This window comes from Gorilla gorilla, chromosome 17 (assembly GCF_029281585.2).
Source record: "Gorilla gorilla gorilla isolate KB3781 chromosome 17, NHGRI_mGorGor1-v2.1_pri, whole genome shotgun sequence".
Lineage (NCBI taxonomy): Eukaryota > Metazoa > Chordata > Mammalia > Primates > Hominidae > Gorilla > Gorilla gorilla.
This window is the reverse complement of record NC_073241.2, coordinates 61,306,428-61,322,048: the sequence shown is the minus strand read 5'-3', so window position 1 is coordinate 61,322,048 and position 15,621 is coordinate 61,306,428. Positions and strand designations below refer to the sequence as shown.

The 15,621-nt window shown below is 40.3% G+C and overlaps 1 protein-coding gene and 1 pseudogene across 2 annotated transcripts in view; one reads left to right on the top strand and one right to left on the bottom strand.

The window, feature by feature from the left end:
* Positions 1-6,202: 6,202 nt before the first annotated feature.
* LOC101127247 (small ribosomal subunit protein uS8-like) lies at positions 6,203-6,629 on the top strand (annotated as a pseudogene).
* Positions 6,630-13,210: 6,581 nt separating this feature from the next.
* The window catches only part of RNF125 (ring finger protein 125), a 50,378-nt gene continuing 47,967 nt past the window's right edge, over positions 13,211-15,621 (bottom strand). For both annotated transcript variants that reach the window (XM_031003571.3, XM_031003570.3), the window contains one exon: positions 13,211-14,159. In XM_031003571.3, the coding sequence (XP_030859431.1) occupies positions 14,073-14,159 (87 nt within the window). In that variant the 3' untranslated portion in view covers positions 13,211-14,072. The remainder of the gene's footprint in view (positions 14,160-15,621) is intronic.

The following is a 15,621-nucleotide window of genomic DNA, read 5'->3' as shown; positions in this document are numbered from 1 at the left end:
CACAGCATCCTGAATCTACGCTCCCAGGTTGCAGATCTCAAACTTGGCCCAAATAAACTCTCTACTTATATTTAAACAGACATATAATATAAATACAAATATAATATATATGATGTGTGTCCATGTATATATATATGTGTGTGTGTGTGTTTGTGTGTGTATATACATATACCAGTCCAATGTATTTTGTACAGGTAGTGACATCTTATTTGATTTGCCAGGAGAGAAGCCAGTGTGAGGTTTTGATTTCCTATTTGATTTGCCAGGAGGGAAGCCAGTGTAATGTACTGAATACCAGTCCAATGTATTTTGTACTGATAGTGACATCCTATTTGATTTGCCAGGAGGGAAGCCAGTGTGAGGTTCTCTAATGTAGCTCAGGGAGCCAAGATTCCCCAAACCCTCCATTCCATTCATTCCTTCCCACTCCGGTTGCCAGGATCTCAAACTTTCCCACTCAGCATTTCAAACTTACATACAGAAAAGGAAGTGAATCAAAGAACTTGACTCCTGTACCTCAGTCCATCAAATGATTACTTTCTTCATTTGGACCTCCACATTCTCAATTCCCAACTTCCTTTTTTCTACTCACATCCGGAAAAATCTCCATGGAAGAATGTAAATTTCTGGTTGTACCTTATTGAAAGTACTCAGGAAAAATCAACACAATCTGATTTATCAGTCTGGGTCTAATCATGAGAGAGAAACCACACAATAATTTGAACAGAGAAAGTTTAATATTAAAAATTTTAAATTATAATAGATTTTATAGGTTGAATTGTATCCTTTTCTCTCCCCAATTCCTATGTTTAAGTTCTAACCCCAGTACCTTAGAATGTGACTCTTTTTGGAGGTATGGCTTTTAAAAAGTAATTAAGTTAAAATGGGGGTGATACTATAACTGGTAACTCAATAAATATCTAAGAGACAGTACAATCACTGCAAATGGTGGGGGAAACAAGCAAACAATGTTCTGTGCTTTAAGCTTCATCCAAAGTCTGGAGAGAGACCAGTGGGTGAAAAAAATAGCAACAGAGAGTAAAGTTGTTGTCTCTATATTTAAATACTTCATTTTTGAAACCCCAAGAGCTTTGCCAGTAAGATGACATTTCTTCTTTCCTAAATTTCACTGACAATTATAATTTCCTAAACTGGGTGTCATAGAACTATATATACACCATGGTATTTGCTTAAAATTTTTTGTTTGTTGTTTATTTCTTTGTGTTTAAAAACACAAAACATGAAATTTACCATTCTGACCTTTTTTTTTTTTTCAGACGGAGTCTCACTCTGTTGCCTAGGATGGAGTCCAGTGGCGAGATCTTGGCTCACTGCAACCTCTGCCTCCCGGATGCAAGCGATTCTCCTGCCTCAGCTTCCTGAGTAGCTGGGATTATAGGCTTACAGGCCTGCGCCATCACACCCGGTTAATGATCGTATTTTTAGTAGAGACGGGGTTTCACCATGTTGGGTCAGGCTAGTTTCAAACTCCTGACCTCGTGATCCGCCTGCCTCAGCCTCCCAAAGTGCTCGGATTACAGGCGTAAGCCACCGCGCCCAGCCCATTCTGACCCTATTTTTTTTGCCTTTTTGAGACGGAGTCTCGCACAGTCCCCCAGGCTAGAGTGCAGTGGCGCCATCTTGGCTCACCGCAAGCTCCGCCTACCGGGTTCACGCCATTCTCCCGAGTAGCTGGGACTACAGGCGTCCGCCATCACGCCCAGCTAATTTTTTGTATTTTTAGTAGAGACGAGGTTTCATGACTTTTAAGTGTATAAGACAGTAGCGTTATCTATAGTCACCTTGTTACGCAACAGATCTCTAAAACTTTTTATCTTGCAGAACTGAAACTCCATACCCATGAACAACTCCCCTTTTCTACTTTCAACTACCATTCTAAGAGTTTGATCACTTTATTAAGTTTTTTAAATTAGAAAGTTACAGTTTCTCTCTTTAAGGTAGTTTTAAAACCAGGATGCCTCAAGGCCAAAATTTCTGGAGGACACATCCTTGAAATACTGTCAAAGGACAGTATGATTTTGTTATAAGACTTTGACCTTCTTGCATACATTAGTAAGAGTGTTTCAAAGGCACAAAGTGAAATACCCTTAGAGGTATATCAAAACATAGTGGATAGGCCGGGTGTGGTGGCTCACACTTGTAATCCTAGCATTTTGAGAGGCCGAGGTGGGCAGATCACCTGAGGTCAGGAGTTTGAGACCAGCTCGGCCAACATGGTGAAACCCTGTCTCTACTAAAAATACAAAAATTAGCTGGGTGTGGTGGCGCGTGCCTGTAATCCCAGCTACCAGGGAGTCAGAGGCAGGAGAATCGCTTGATCCCAGGAGGCGGAGGTTGTAGTGAGCCGAGATTGCACCACTGCACTCCAGCCTGGGCGACAGAGCGGGACTCCATCTCAAAACAAAACAAAACAAAAACAAAAACATAGTGGATATAAGAGCTAAACATTTTCTTCATTTTACGTGATTACCTAGGTTAGTCCATTTTATTTGGTTACCTAGGTTGACTCTGTAGCAGATTACTACACTGTAACATCTAGAGCCAATTAAACTCAGCAACTATAATATATACAGTTGTCCTTCAGAATTAGCACTATAGCTTTAAAATGAACACAAAATAATACCGCTTCTCCTATAAGAGCTATATCACTGGACTAAACCTTTACTTTAGAACTCTGTCCAGGAGAGAAGTTGTCTGGTAGTTTGGTTCACTTGATGGGCATATCTCTAAAGAGAAGGAATGCATCTGACTTGAAGACATTATTCATTAAGAACATCTTGTGTAAGCATATCAAACTACAATTTATTCACTAACTTATTTCTCAGATGTTTATGGAGTGCCTACAGAGATGCATGACACTGTTGCTAAGTTCCAGAAACAATAATGCACAAATTTAGACACAGGGCTGCTTTCTTCATTATAATTTTGCTCCCCATGTAGGCTTTATTGCTAAGAAAATACACTGAAAAGCTAACATGAATAGTCTCATCCATTTTTTAGCCATTCATTCATCCAGTCAATGAACATGTTGTTAAGGACTGAATGTTTGTGTCTTCCAAAATTCATATGTTGAAGCTCTAACCCACCATTTGATAGTATTTGAAGATGGGGCATTTGGATGGTAATTAGGATTAGTTGAGGTCAGGAGAGTGGAACCCTCAGAGGAGATTAATCCCCTTATAAGAGACTCCAGAGATCTTCTCTCTCTCTTTCTCTCCCTCCCCACCATGTAAGGACGCAGTGAGAAGTCAGCTGTCCAAAAATCTGTTACTGAAGTCACCCAGTCAATGGTATTTTTTTATTGTAGCCTGAACAGATTGACACATGAATTGAATTTCTAGTAAAGCCCTGTGATTACAAAGATAAATCCCAACCTTTGCCCTCAAGGAACTCCCCATCTCATGGATCTCAGATATATAAACAAAGAAATATAATGTGATAACTGTAGCAATAGATGTATGGTCAAGGGATACTGGTGATATAAAAGATGGTGTGACTGACTGTACTTGGGTGGGTCAAGGAAGTCTTTTCAGAAAAATAATGAAATTTATTTCAGGCTGAGGAAAAAGTGTGCAAAATCACAGAGGCATAAAACAACATGATGTGTTGGGGATGGAAGGACTAGGGCAACAATAAAATATTTCCTAAAACCTTAGAAACAGTGAAAAGGATTGCTCTATGAGAATTAAATTAAAACTAACTAAAGCAAAGTTTAAATATAGTAATTTAAAGATACACATTTCTTCCCAAGCTGACTTGACAGTAAACTGAATGATGTATTTTTTTCTTTTCTTTTTTTTTTAGAGATTTGGTCTCACTCTGTTGCCCAGGATGGAGTGCAATGGCATGATCATAGCTCATTGCAGCGTTGAACTCCTGGGCTTATACAGTCCTCATGCCTCAGCCTCCCAAGTAGCTGGGACTACTACAGGCACATGCCACCGTGCCCAGCTATGAATGATGTATTCACCAATCTTTATTATTATTATTTTTAAGCTATATCCTACAGGAAGGATATTCACCTATCTAATGACAGTGACAATCAAAAAGTGTCACTATTTAACCGTTTTTAGACTTTATTACGTCCCACTCCTTTTTTTGTCATTATGAATGGTGTTGCAATAAATTTCATCCTGCATATAGATTCCATTTTGGATTAGAGTGCCAGGAAATATTTCCAGATGTAGAATTACTGGGCCAAGAGGTAAGATATTACTATCAACTTGCTTTGAAATGTGTAAGTTATACCGCTATCACCAGCACAATATGCCAGTTTCACCATATCATCTTTTCATGGGGGATTATTAATTGAGAAATTTTGCTAATAGACTGAATCAAAAAATATTTATTGGAGGCTGGGCCTGGTAGCTCACGCCTGTAATCTCAGCACTTTGGGAGGCTGAGGTGGGAGGGTCACTTGAGCCCAGGAGTTTGCAGCCAGCTTAGGCAACATAGTGAGACCCTGTCTCTACAAAAAATTTTAAAAATTAGCTAGATGTGGTGGTATGTGCCTATAGTCCCAGCTACTCAGGAGGCTGAGGTAGGAGGATCACTTGGACCTGGGAGGTCAAGGCTGCAGTGAGCCATGTCACACCACTGCACTCCAGCCTGGGTGAGAGGGTGAAACCATGTCTCTAAAAAAAAAAAAAATTATTAGAGGTTACACTATGCCAGACATTATGCTAAGAGAGAAAAATGGTACATGATTAGAGTGGTCAAGTTAATGTCTTTGATTACTGGTAATATTAGGATTTTTTTCTTCTTTCAAAAATGGGGTTTTACGGCCCGGCGAGGTGGCTCACACCTGTAATCCCAGCAATTTGGGAGGCCGAGGTGGGCGGATCACTTGAGGTCAGGAGTTCGAGACCAGCCAGGCCAACAAGGTGAAACACTGCCTCTGCTAAAATACAAAAATTAGCTGAGCGTAGTGATACATGCCTGTAATCCCAGCTACTCAGGAGGCTGAGGCAGGAGAATCGCTTGAACCCAGGAGGCAGAGGTTGCATTGAGCTGAGATCACACCACTGCACTCTAGCCTGGGCGACAGAGCAAGACTCCGTCTTAAGTGTTGGGATTACATGTCTCAAAAAAAAAAAAAAAAAAAAATGGGGAGAGGTGTTGCTATGTCGCCCAGGCTGGAGTGCAGTGGCTATTCACAGGCACTATCATAGTGCACTATAGCCTCAAATTCCTGAACTCCTGGGCCAAGCAATCCTTCTACTTCATGCTGGATGTTTTATATGTGTGTTATCATCACACACTGATGATGTATATGTGTATATATCATCAGTAGGTCTCATGATAGATTAGACAGCTGAAATATTTACTAAGTACTTGACACGTGCCATTGTTTTAGATTTTGGAGAATTTAGTGGTGAATACTTGCAATCAAAAATGTATATTCTAGAGAGAGGAAATAACCAATAAAAATGAAAATAAATGTATAAGATAACTTCTCATTCTAGTACAGTGATGGAAACATTACAATAAAACAATAGACAGATTTGGTGGAGGAGTGACTTTGGCTGGAATTACAAGGTAATTCCTTTATGAGAAGATGACATTTGAGCTGACAGTTGAATGATTTAGAAGGCAGTCATGTCAAACTCCCAGCGAAGAGCTTTTCAAACAGAAGGAATAGAAAGTACCAAGATGCAGGACCCACTGTAAGTTTGGTGTGTTTAATAAACCTAACAGTGTGGCCGAAGTATAAGGATCAAGGGAGAGAGTGGAGTGAGATGAAGTTGGAGAGGTGGGCAGGGACCAGGTTGTGAAGGGCTTTGAAGGGCATGGAAAGGCCTTTAGAATTTATTCTCATAATAATGGAGGCCGAGCGTGTTGGCTCACACCTGTAATCACACCTGTAATCTCAACCCTTTGAGAAGCCAAAGCAAGAGAATGGCTGGAGTCCAAGAGTTAGAGACCAACCTGGGCAACATAGTGAGACCTCCATTTCTACAAAAATTTTACAAATTAGCCCAGCATGGTAGTGCATGTCTATGATCCCAGCTACTAGGGAGGGTGAGGTGGGAGGATGGCTCGAGCCCAAAAGGTCGAGGTTGCAGTGAGCTGTAATCATACCACTGCACTCAGCCTGGAAGACAGAGTGAGACCCTGTTTCAAAAAAAAAAACAAAAAAAAGAAAAAAAACCTCTTTCCACCATCTTTCCACGTCACCACAATGGTGCGCATAAATGTCCTAGCTGATGCTGTCAAGAGCATCAACAATGCCAAAAAGAGAGGCAAACACCAGGTTCTTATTGGGCCATGCTCCAAAGTCATCATCCGGTTTCTAACTGTGATAATGAAGCATAGTTACATTGGTGAGTCTGAAATCATTGATGATCAGAGGTGGGAAGATTGTGAACCTCACAGGCAGGCTAAACAAGTGTGGAGTGATTAGCCCCAGATTTGATGTGCAACTCAAAGATCTAGAAAAATGGCAGAATAATCTGCTCCCATCCTGCCAGTTTGGTTTCATTGTACTGACAACCTCAGCTGGCATCATGGACCATGAAGAAGCAAGACGAAAACACACAGGAGGGAAAATCCTAGGATTCTTTTCTGGAGATGTAATATATATTTACAAATAAAATGACTCATGGACATACACACACAAACAACAACAAAGAAAACAATGGAGGCCCTGGGAGCATTTTAAGCAGTGAAAAGGTGGCATGGTACAATCAGATTGATGCTTTTAAAGATCTCTCCAACTGCTGTATGAGGAATGGACCTTTTTTTTTTTTTTTTTTTTTGAGATGGAGTTTAGCTCTTGTTGCCCAGGCTAGAGTGCAATGGCACGATTTCGGCTCACTGCAACCTCCGCCTCCCAGGTTCAAGCAATATTCCTGCCTCAGCCTCCTGAGTAGCTGGGATTACAGGCATGCACCACCAAGCCCAGCTAATTTTGTATTTTCAGTAGAGTTGGGATTTCTCCATGTTGGTCAGGCTGGTCTTGAACTCCCGACCTCAGGTGATCCACCCATCTTGGCCTCCCAAAGTGCTGGGATTACAGGCATGAGCCACTGTGCCTGGCCAATTTTTTGTATTTTTAGTAGAGACGGGGTTTCATCATGTTGGCCAGGCTGGTCTCGAACTCCTGACCTCAGATGATTCACCCACCTCAGCCTCCCAAAATGCAGGGATTACAGGCGTGAGCCACCACGACTGGCTGAGAAATGGACAATTTCTTAAATGTGGGCACGGAGTCCAATTAGATAGCTCTAGGGATCCAGGCAAGAGACGCTGATGGAGAGTAGAATAAAAATGGAGGTGGTGAGAAATGGGCAGGTTGGCATACATATCAATGACTTCCTGATGAATCCATGATAATTTCAGAGATTCTATACATCTGGAGAGGGCCCAGGAAAGTGCAATTATAACAAGTATCCCAAGTGGTTCTGATGGCAGCACACAAGGAGTATACTGAGAAAATACTGTTGTAAGGGACAGAGAACGTATTTGGCATTTTTGTTAATAAATAAGAAAGAACAATTCAGAAAAAGAAATCACTATCTTATGTCTGAGAAACTGACAGTTCTTTCATTTGGTAAAATAATCCCAAACTTTAAGTAAAATTAACGAAAATATTACCATGGCAGGGCCAGGTGTGGTGGCTCACGCCTGTAATCCCAGCACTTTGGGAGGCCAAGGCAGGCGGATCATCTGAGGTCAGGAGTTCGAGACCAGCCTGACCAATATGGTGAAACTCCGTCTCTACTAAAAATACAAAAATTAGCTGGGCATGGTGGTGCATGCCTGTAGTCCCAGCTACTCAGGAGACTGAGACAGGAGAATTGCTTGAACCTGGGAAGTGGAGGTTGCAGTGAGCTGAGATCGTGCCACTGCACTCCAGCCTGGGTAACAGAGCAAGACTCCATCTCAAAAAAAAAGAAAAGAAAAAGAAAATACTACCATGGCAAAAATGAACATGACTTCATGTTTTAGAAAGCTAGTCTCATTTTGACTTTTCACCCCTCCTTTCCACACATATTTTTAATGTCTTTACCCTGTGTACTTCCTGTCTTCTTTGTCAACTCTGCCTGGCTTGTACCTTCATGGTTGGTATTACTATTATGCCTCAGTATCCAGTTGTCTTCTACATGAGAAGACTGGATTTCCTCAATGCCTTGACATTACATATGGCCATGTGACTTGCATTGGCAAATAATGAACAGAAATTACCTGTGTAGCCAACTCAGCAGCCTGTTGTGAGGGGTGATATAGGAACACACAGTGATATACAAATGCCATGAGATGAAAGTACCCTGGAATTCTGAAGCTGGAGAACAGCTTCCCTGGAGAAGAGCCAGGAACCACAGTAGACTTTGGGTGAGCACTGGGATTTGGGACTTGTAATTGTACCATAATCCAGTTCACCTAGATCAATACTACTCCCTGTGATTCTCCTTCGTTGGGCTTCTTACATGGCTATTTTGGTGGCAATGATTAGCCTTAAGATCCATGCGTTGTCTTTGCTGAAATCTTTAGGATTAAAATACCACATGATTTTCTAGTAATAATACAAAAACATAACTATTAGCTTCAAGGATCTCAGACATGAGTGTCCCTCTTTAATACTGTCTTATTTCAATAAAGATAATCTAAATGATGAAGGTAAATCTTCTCAACTGATCTGGGTTCCCTCAATCATCTAGAACGTCACTCAGCAAACATGCATCAGAGGTTTCGTCAGTAACACTTGTGTTCTGTCCTGTATGTGTTCTTGCAAAAAATCAAAAAATTAATATGCTCATGACATATGGGTACGCATGACAGCTACAGCCATTCAAAACTTAGTATGGATTTAGCGGGGGGAAGAATCTATCTACATCTTACCTTTTAAATTTCAGTGAAGCCTCTTGCTAGCAGAACAAATAATAATTCCATAGTGCTCAGTATTATGTTGACCAAATCAGAGTTTCTAAGCCTAGGCACTATTGCCACTTTGCGCAGGATAATTCTTTGTTGCGAGGGGCTGTCTTGTGCACTGTAGAATGCTGAACAGCATCCCTGACCTGTATCTAGATCTCAGGCCACTAGCACACCCGAGCCCTGTTAGGACAACCCAAAATGTATCTAGACATTGCCAATGTCTGCTGGGAGACAAAATTACCCCCAGTTGAGAACTACTGGCCTAAATGAATGTACACCTTTGTGACAGATGTTGCTCAATGATGAAAATGTAAAAAGCATTATTAAATTTGAGTTAAAAAGTAACCAAGATTAATGTTTAAGAATAGACACAGTAGATATTTTAATAAAAACAATGGTCCTGCCATTTTTTATTTATCATAGCAATACATACTTACAGAAGAAAAAGAATCATACATTTTAAATTCTGATCATTACACTATTTTTTTGTAGTTGAATAATAAAAGAATGAATCTCTTAGTGACTTTTTAAAATACCTTCAATGTTTGAAAAATGCAAATTATGATATGATAAACATTCAATAACTGGAGTAAGTTCACTTCCAAATGAAAGACACTTGGCACCCAGTAACAGTAATGAAATTAAACATCACTGAAGACAGTAAGGAGGTCTGCCTGGAACCATATCTTTAGTGTAGATTCACAATCAATCCAATCTTTCAACCTACATTTTAATAATTTAGCTTTAGAAGAATAACATGTGAATCAGTTTTTCTCTAATAAGGCCTTGAAAAAGTTGTATCCTGAAGCACTATAAAGAGAGTGAAACTTTTTTGTTGGTAATCAACCGCTTCAAATATTGGTTTTTATCAACAAATTATAAATACCTTTTCATAAAAGGCCAAAGGCACAGTAAAACAATGAGTATTTGTACTTTACCATTTTAGAGCTCAAAATAATTCAGAACACAAAATAATTCAGGTGACCAGCACCTAATCTGTCCTGTAGGTGGCAAAATTATCATAAGAGGAATCCAGGCACATGAGTCAGAATTGCTGCACTGAGGTTAATAGTGACAGATGACTTAAAGCTTTATCCGACATACAATTTTTAACTTTTTCAAGTTTTATAGATTCAAAGTGCCTTTTGTATTGCTCTGAATTAACAAGTTTGTCTGCATGGTCAACACCAATGCTTAAAAATATGTTTTCATTTCTCAGGCTCTGGACTTTCAGTCTGATGATCATTTCTCTTTTTATGATTATTCCTGAAAAATTCCTCTCCTTTTTCTCGTTTCCCAACAGATTTTGCTTTATTTCTATTTATATTTAATTATTTATGTTTTTGGAGACAGGGTCTTGCTCTGTTGCCCAGGCTGGAGTGCAGTAGCATGATCATAGCTCACTGCAGTGTTGACCTCCTGGGCTCAAGTGATCCTCCAACCTCAGCCTCCTTAGTAGCTGAAACTAAAGGTGTGCATCATGCCCAGCTTTTTGTTTGTTTGTTTGTTTTTGTTTTTGTTTAAATAGAAAGAGTCTCACTATATTGCCCAGGCTGGTCTTGAACTCCTGGGCTCATGAGACCCTCCACCTCAGCCTCCCAAAGTGCTGGGATTATAGGTGTGAGCCACTGTAACCAGCCAGGTTTTGCTTTATTGTATGATCCATCTAAATTGAAGAAAGAGAGGTTGTGGAACTAAAAATCAGTTGTTACTTTTTAGCAGCTGTGAAAAGCAAACTTAAAATCAATATCTAAAAGGGAGGATATGAGGCTCACTATATTTCATTCAGCTTTACATTTTCCCAATTATTTGTACTGGATAAAAGAACTGTAGCAAGACCTTTAAGGAGTTACAGTAACTTATAGAAAATTTTGGGCACCGTGGTTATGACTATGCTTATATGTAAGGAACAAAGAAGTTTATAAATGATTACAATTAAAAAGCTAACTCTAGTCAAGTAACGTTTTATCCTCAGGAGTTGATATTACTTATTTTCATGGCTTCTTTGCATCCTTACAAGATGGAGATACTAATCTATGCCCTGGATTCATAATTAAAGAGTCAGATATGAGAAACAGTCAGAGCCATCAAATAAAAACTGGGGGCAATTGCCTGGCGTGGTGGCACACACCTGTAATCCCAGTACTTTAGGAGGCCAACACAGGTGGATCACTTGAGGTCAGGAGTTCAAAACCAGCCTGGCCAACATGGCAAAACCCATCTCTACTAAAAATACAACAATTAGCCGGGTGTGGTGGTGCCCACTTGTAATCCCAGCTACTCGAGAGGCTGAGGCAGGAGAATCCCTTGAACCCGGGAGGCGGAGGTTGCAGTGAGCCAAGATCACACCACTGCACTCCAGCCTGGGCAACAGAGCAAGATTCCTCCTCAAAACAAAACAAAACAAAACAAAACTGGGGGCAAGTGTTAAATATATAGTTGAAGAACTAAGAATAAATGGGGGATAAAAGGAAGAAAGTACAGTATGCTATACCAGTATGTTCTGAAAATGTTGACATAGTATAACTATTTTAAAAATTGGGATGTCGGGCGCAGTGGCTCACACCTGTAATCCCAGCACTTTGGGAGGCCGAGGCAGGCGGATCACCTGAGGTCGAGAGTTTGAGGCCAGCCTGACCAATGTGGAGAAATCCTGACTTTACTAAAAATACAAAATTAGCAGGGCGTGGTGGTGCATGCCTATAATCCCAGCTACTCGGGAAGCTGAGGCAGGAGAATTGCTTGAATCCAGGAGGCAGAGGTTGCAGTGAGCCGAGATCGCGCCATTGCACTCCAGCCTGGGCAACAAGAGCGCGAGACTCCATCTCAAAAAAAAAAAAAAAAAAAAAATTGGGAAAGAATGAGAAAAGCAAATGAAAACTTTTTAATTGTTTCAATTGCCATATTATTTGTGGTTGTATTTCTATTGTTATTCTGAGACAGCTGTAAGTGTAAGATAAATAAAAGAAATGAGTAATTGTGAGATGTTCTAATTCTATCGTGCCCTGTGTTCTTGAAAACCAGGACTTTCAGTACAGAAGAAGAGAGGTACAGTTCTAACAGAAAGGTTAGATAAAAACCCTGTAGGCCGGGCACAGTGGCTCACGCCTATAATCCCAGCACTTTGGAAGGCTGAGGTGGGCGGATCACAAGGTAAGGAGTTTGAGACCAGCCTGGCTATTACGGTGAAACCCTGTCTCTACTAAAAATACAAAAATTAGCTGGGCACGGTGGCTCATGCCTGTAATCCCAGCATTTTGGGAGGCCAAGGCTGGTGGATCACTTGAGTTCAGGAGTTCAAGACCAGCCTGACCATTATGGTGAAACCCCCTCTCTACTAAAAATACAAAAATTAGCCGGGCATGGTGGCATGCACCTGTAGTCCCAGCTACTTGGGAGGCTGAAACAGGAGAACTGCTTGAACCCGGGAGATGGAGGTTGCAGTGAGTCGAGATCGTGCCACTGTACTCCAGCCTGGGCAACAGAGTGCAACTCTGAAAAAAAGAGAAAGAAAAAGAAAGAGAGAGAGAGAGAGAAAGAGAAGAAGGAGGAAGGAAAGAAAGACACCGTGATTTACAGTCTTGCCAAACGACTGAACCTAAGTCTTCTCAAATTCAATGCGCCTGAACCTGCACTGTGTGCTAATATCGAGAGGACAGGGCAATGTGCTGAACCGTGCCATGAGTGTGCAATCAGCAAAATACAAAGTATGGGAAACTCTATAGGTCCTAGGATCAGGTTCTTCACCAGGTAAATTTTAAGGAACTGGAAAGAAGGAGGAACTTCTAGATTAAAAAAGAGATGTAAAATAAAATATACATTTAATAACAACTTTAAATTGATAATATTAAAATATAGATATATGCATTTAGGTGTGGCAGCAGTAATCAAATGCAACAAAGTGATTACTATTTAAATCAGTCTAGCAGTTACTTTTGTGGGGTTGTAATTGTGACAGGACACAAAAAGGACACGTGGGGTGACTGGCTGAGTCCTAAAAGAGTATTTCCTTATAATAAGGCATTCAGCTATAAATTTTGTGTCTGGTTTTCAGTACTTTTATTTCATAATTTTTAAAATGTTACAATCAAAAAAGATATCAAAGCCCTTAGGGTTTTCTACTAAAAAGTCTGGATGTGAATACTTATACTGTAAGTATCATCTGATGGTTTTTAAGAAATTGCTTATATTATAGAAATATTTCTAAATAAGCTATAAATATTTGAAAAATATTGAATTCTTATGTATGCAGTTATAAAAAGTCAAAGAATTAAGTATACTTTTCTAACACAAAATTTGTGTTGTTACAGTATTATGTAAGACACTTTGGTTAAATGGATTTTTTTTTTTTTTGAGATGGAGTCTAGCTCTGTTACCCAGGCTGGAGTGTACTGGCGCGATCTCAGCTCACTGTAACCTCTGCCTCCCGGGTTCAAGTGATTCTTCTGCCTCAGCCTCCCAAGTAGCTGGTATTACAGGTGCCCGCCAACACGTCCAGCTAATTTTTGTATTTTTAGTAGAGACGGAGTTTCACGGAGACCAGTGTTGACCAGGCTGGTCTCGAACTCCTGACCTTGTGATCCGCCTGCTTCAGCCTCCCAAAGTGCTGGGATTACAAGCGTAAGCCACCGTGTCTGGCCTAAATGGACTTTCTTGACTTCCAAAATTTTCCTTTCCAACTCCCATACAAGATTATTAACGTTAACCTATTAAAGATTAGAACAAGAGCATTGGAGCAGATTTCTTATTTCTTTGAATATCTGCACTTTGTTTCACTCTCCATTTTTTTTTACACAGAACAAAGATTAGTTATCGTGCCTAACCATGATGGTAGTTATTAATATGTAGCATTATACACAGAGTATTATCTAATTTGCAAACCGAGATCCTCCACCTACTTGCCTACCACGTGTCTTGTCTTTTCCATGTAACAATGACTGATGTAGATAATTTTTTTTGTTGTTAGATGTGTAAGAATCTCAAGGATGTAAAACAGATTTAAACCATTAAAATTAAAGCAGTTTTTAAATGCACTATAACAATAAACATGGACAAACACATAACTGTGTTGTACATTTTTGCCCATCAATCATTGACAACTTCCCTCCAATTTGTTCAAGCAGCATCTTAAATGGTGCAGTTCAGTGGTCCCTTTTCCCTTCGTTTTAGTAAAATTATGTGGTGTTCGAGTGATTCACATATTCAAGAAGTGACCGGTCTAAGACTCTTCGGATAAGAGCTTCCTCAATTATATTAAAATCCTACAATAAAGAAAAATAATTAGAAATATTCAGAGTCAATAGTACTTCAGAAACTAGAGGATGAGGGTCAATGCAACACCCTCATTTTGTAGGGAACTAAAGTTAGGAGACTTGTCCAAGGTTCCACAAAGCCTGTCATAGAACCCAGGACTTTTGCTTTGGGGCTAATGAATTTTCTACTTCACTTTGTTGTCTATCGATTAACTAGTTACTGTCATAATAAATAGTCTTGATTTGAAATTTGAAGTTTTTATCTGATATAATGAGAAGTTTTTAGTCACCATTACAAATCCTGGTCAGAGTGCTATGTTCCACATAAACCTGTAAAATGGAGCAAAGTTCAGGCTCCCCCACAGGCTTCACCAATGCCAGCAGTACCACTGAATGGCTATTTCTGAAGAAAATGTTAAAACAAAACTTTCTCCTTGCCTCTTATGTGTCAAAGTGGAATTTAAAATTCTATGTCAGCACATTCTATAAGTAAAACAAAAACCATTAAGAACCCTATCCTCTGCAATCCCTCTCCTCTTCCGCAATAACAAAAGGTGAAATCTCTATTCAAAGTCCATTCTGCAATATAAAAACAAAACAAAAAAAACCCCCACAAAATCCAAAGGAAAGTCATAAAGCACAGCAGAGCACAAGGTTTGGTCTTGATACTGGCTTGTTCTTAGATAATTCGGTTAACCTTTGAGCTTCAGATATTTCAGTTAAATGAAGATAAAAATACAGTATTCACGGAAGTTGCTACAAGGAATAAAATGTGATATATACATAGAGTGCTTAGCTTAGTATATAGTAGCTCAGGAAGCAAAAAATCAAAACAAAGAACACTACTTCAAGTTCACTTCCCTACCCAAGAATATGGCTGTGAGTGGCTGGAAAGTATTCTTATCAAAGTGGCTTCATCCTGCCTAGCTCTGGATCATGCTTTGTCTGAAAGATCTTGAGAACAGACTGAGCATGATTAGACAGAACAGCCATAGAATCGACCTGGCTTTTAGAACACCTCATAGAGCTAAGGTAAAGAGAAACCTCTTGAGACGGAGTCTCGCTCTGTCACCCAGGCTGGAGTGCAGTGGCGTGATCACGGTTCACTGCAAGCTCCGCCTCCCGAGTTCACGCCATTCTCCTGCCTCAGCCTCCAGAGTAGCTGGGACCACAGGCGCCCGCCACCATGCCCAACTAATTTTCTTGTATTTTTAGTAGAGACAGGGTTTCACCGTGTTAGCCAGGATGGTCACGATCTCCTGACCTCGTGATCCGCCCATCTCGGCCTCCCAAAGTGCTGGGATTACAGGTGTGAGCCACCACGCCCGGCCAAGAGAAACCTCTTTGTATTACCAGAGAGAACACATAGACCAGAACCAAGTTCTGTTGAGGCCTGTGTGCCACATGGGCCACAAAAGACATGCTTAGAGATATGGAGCTGAGAATTTAAAGCCTCTGTCATGTTCCTTGT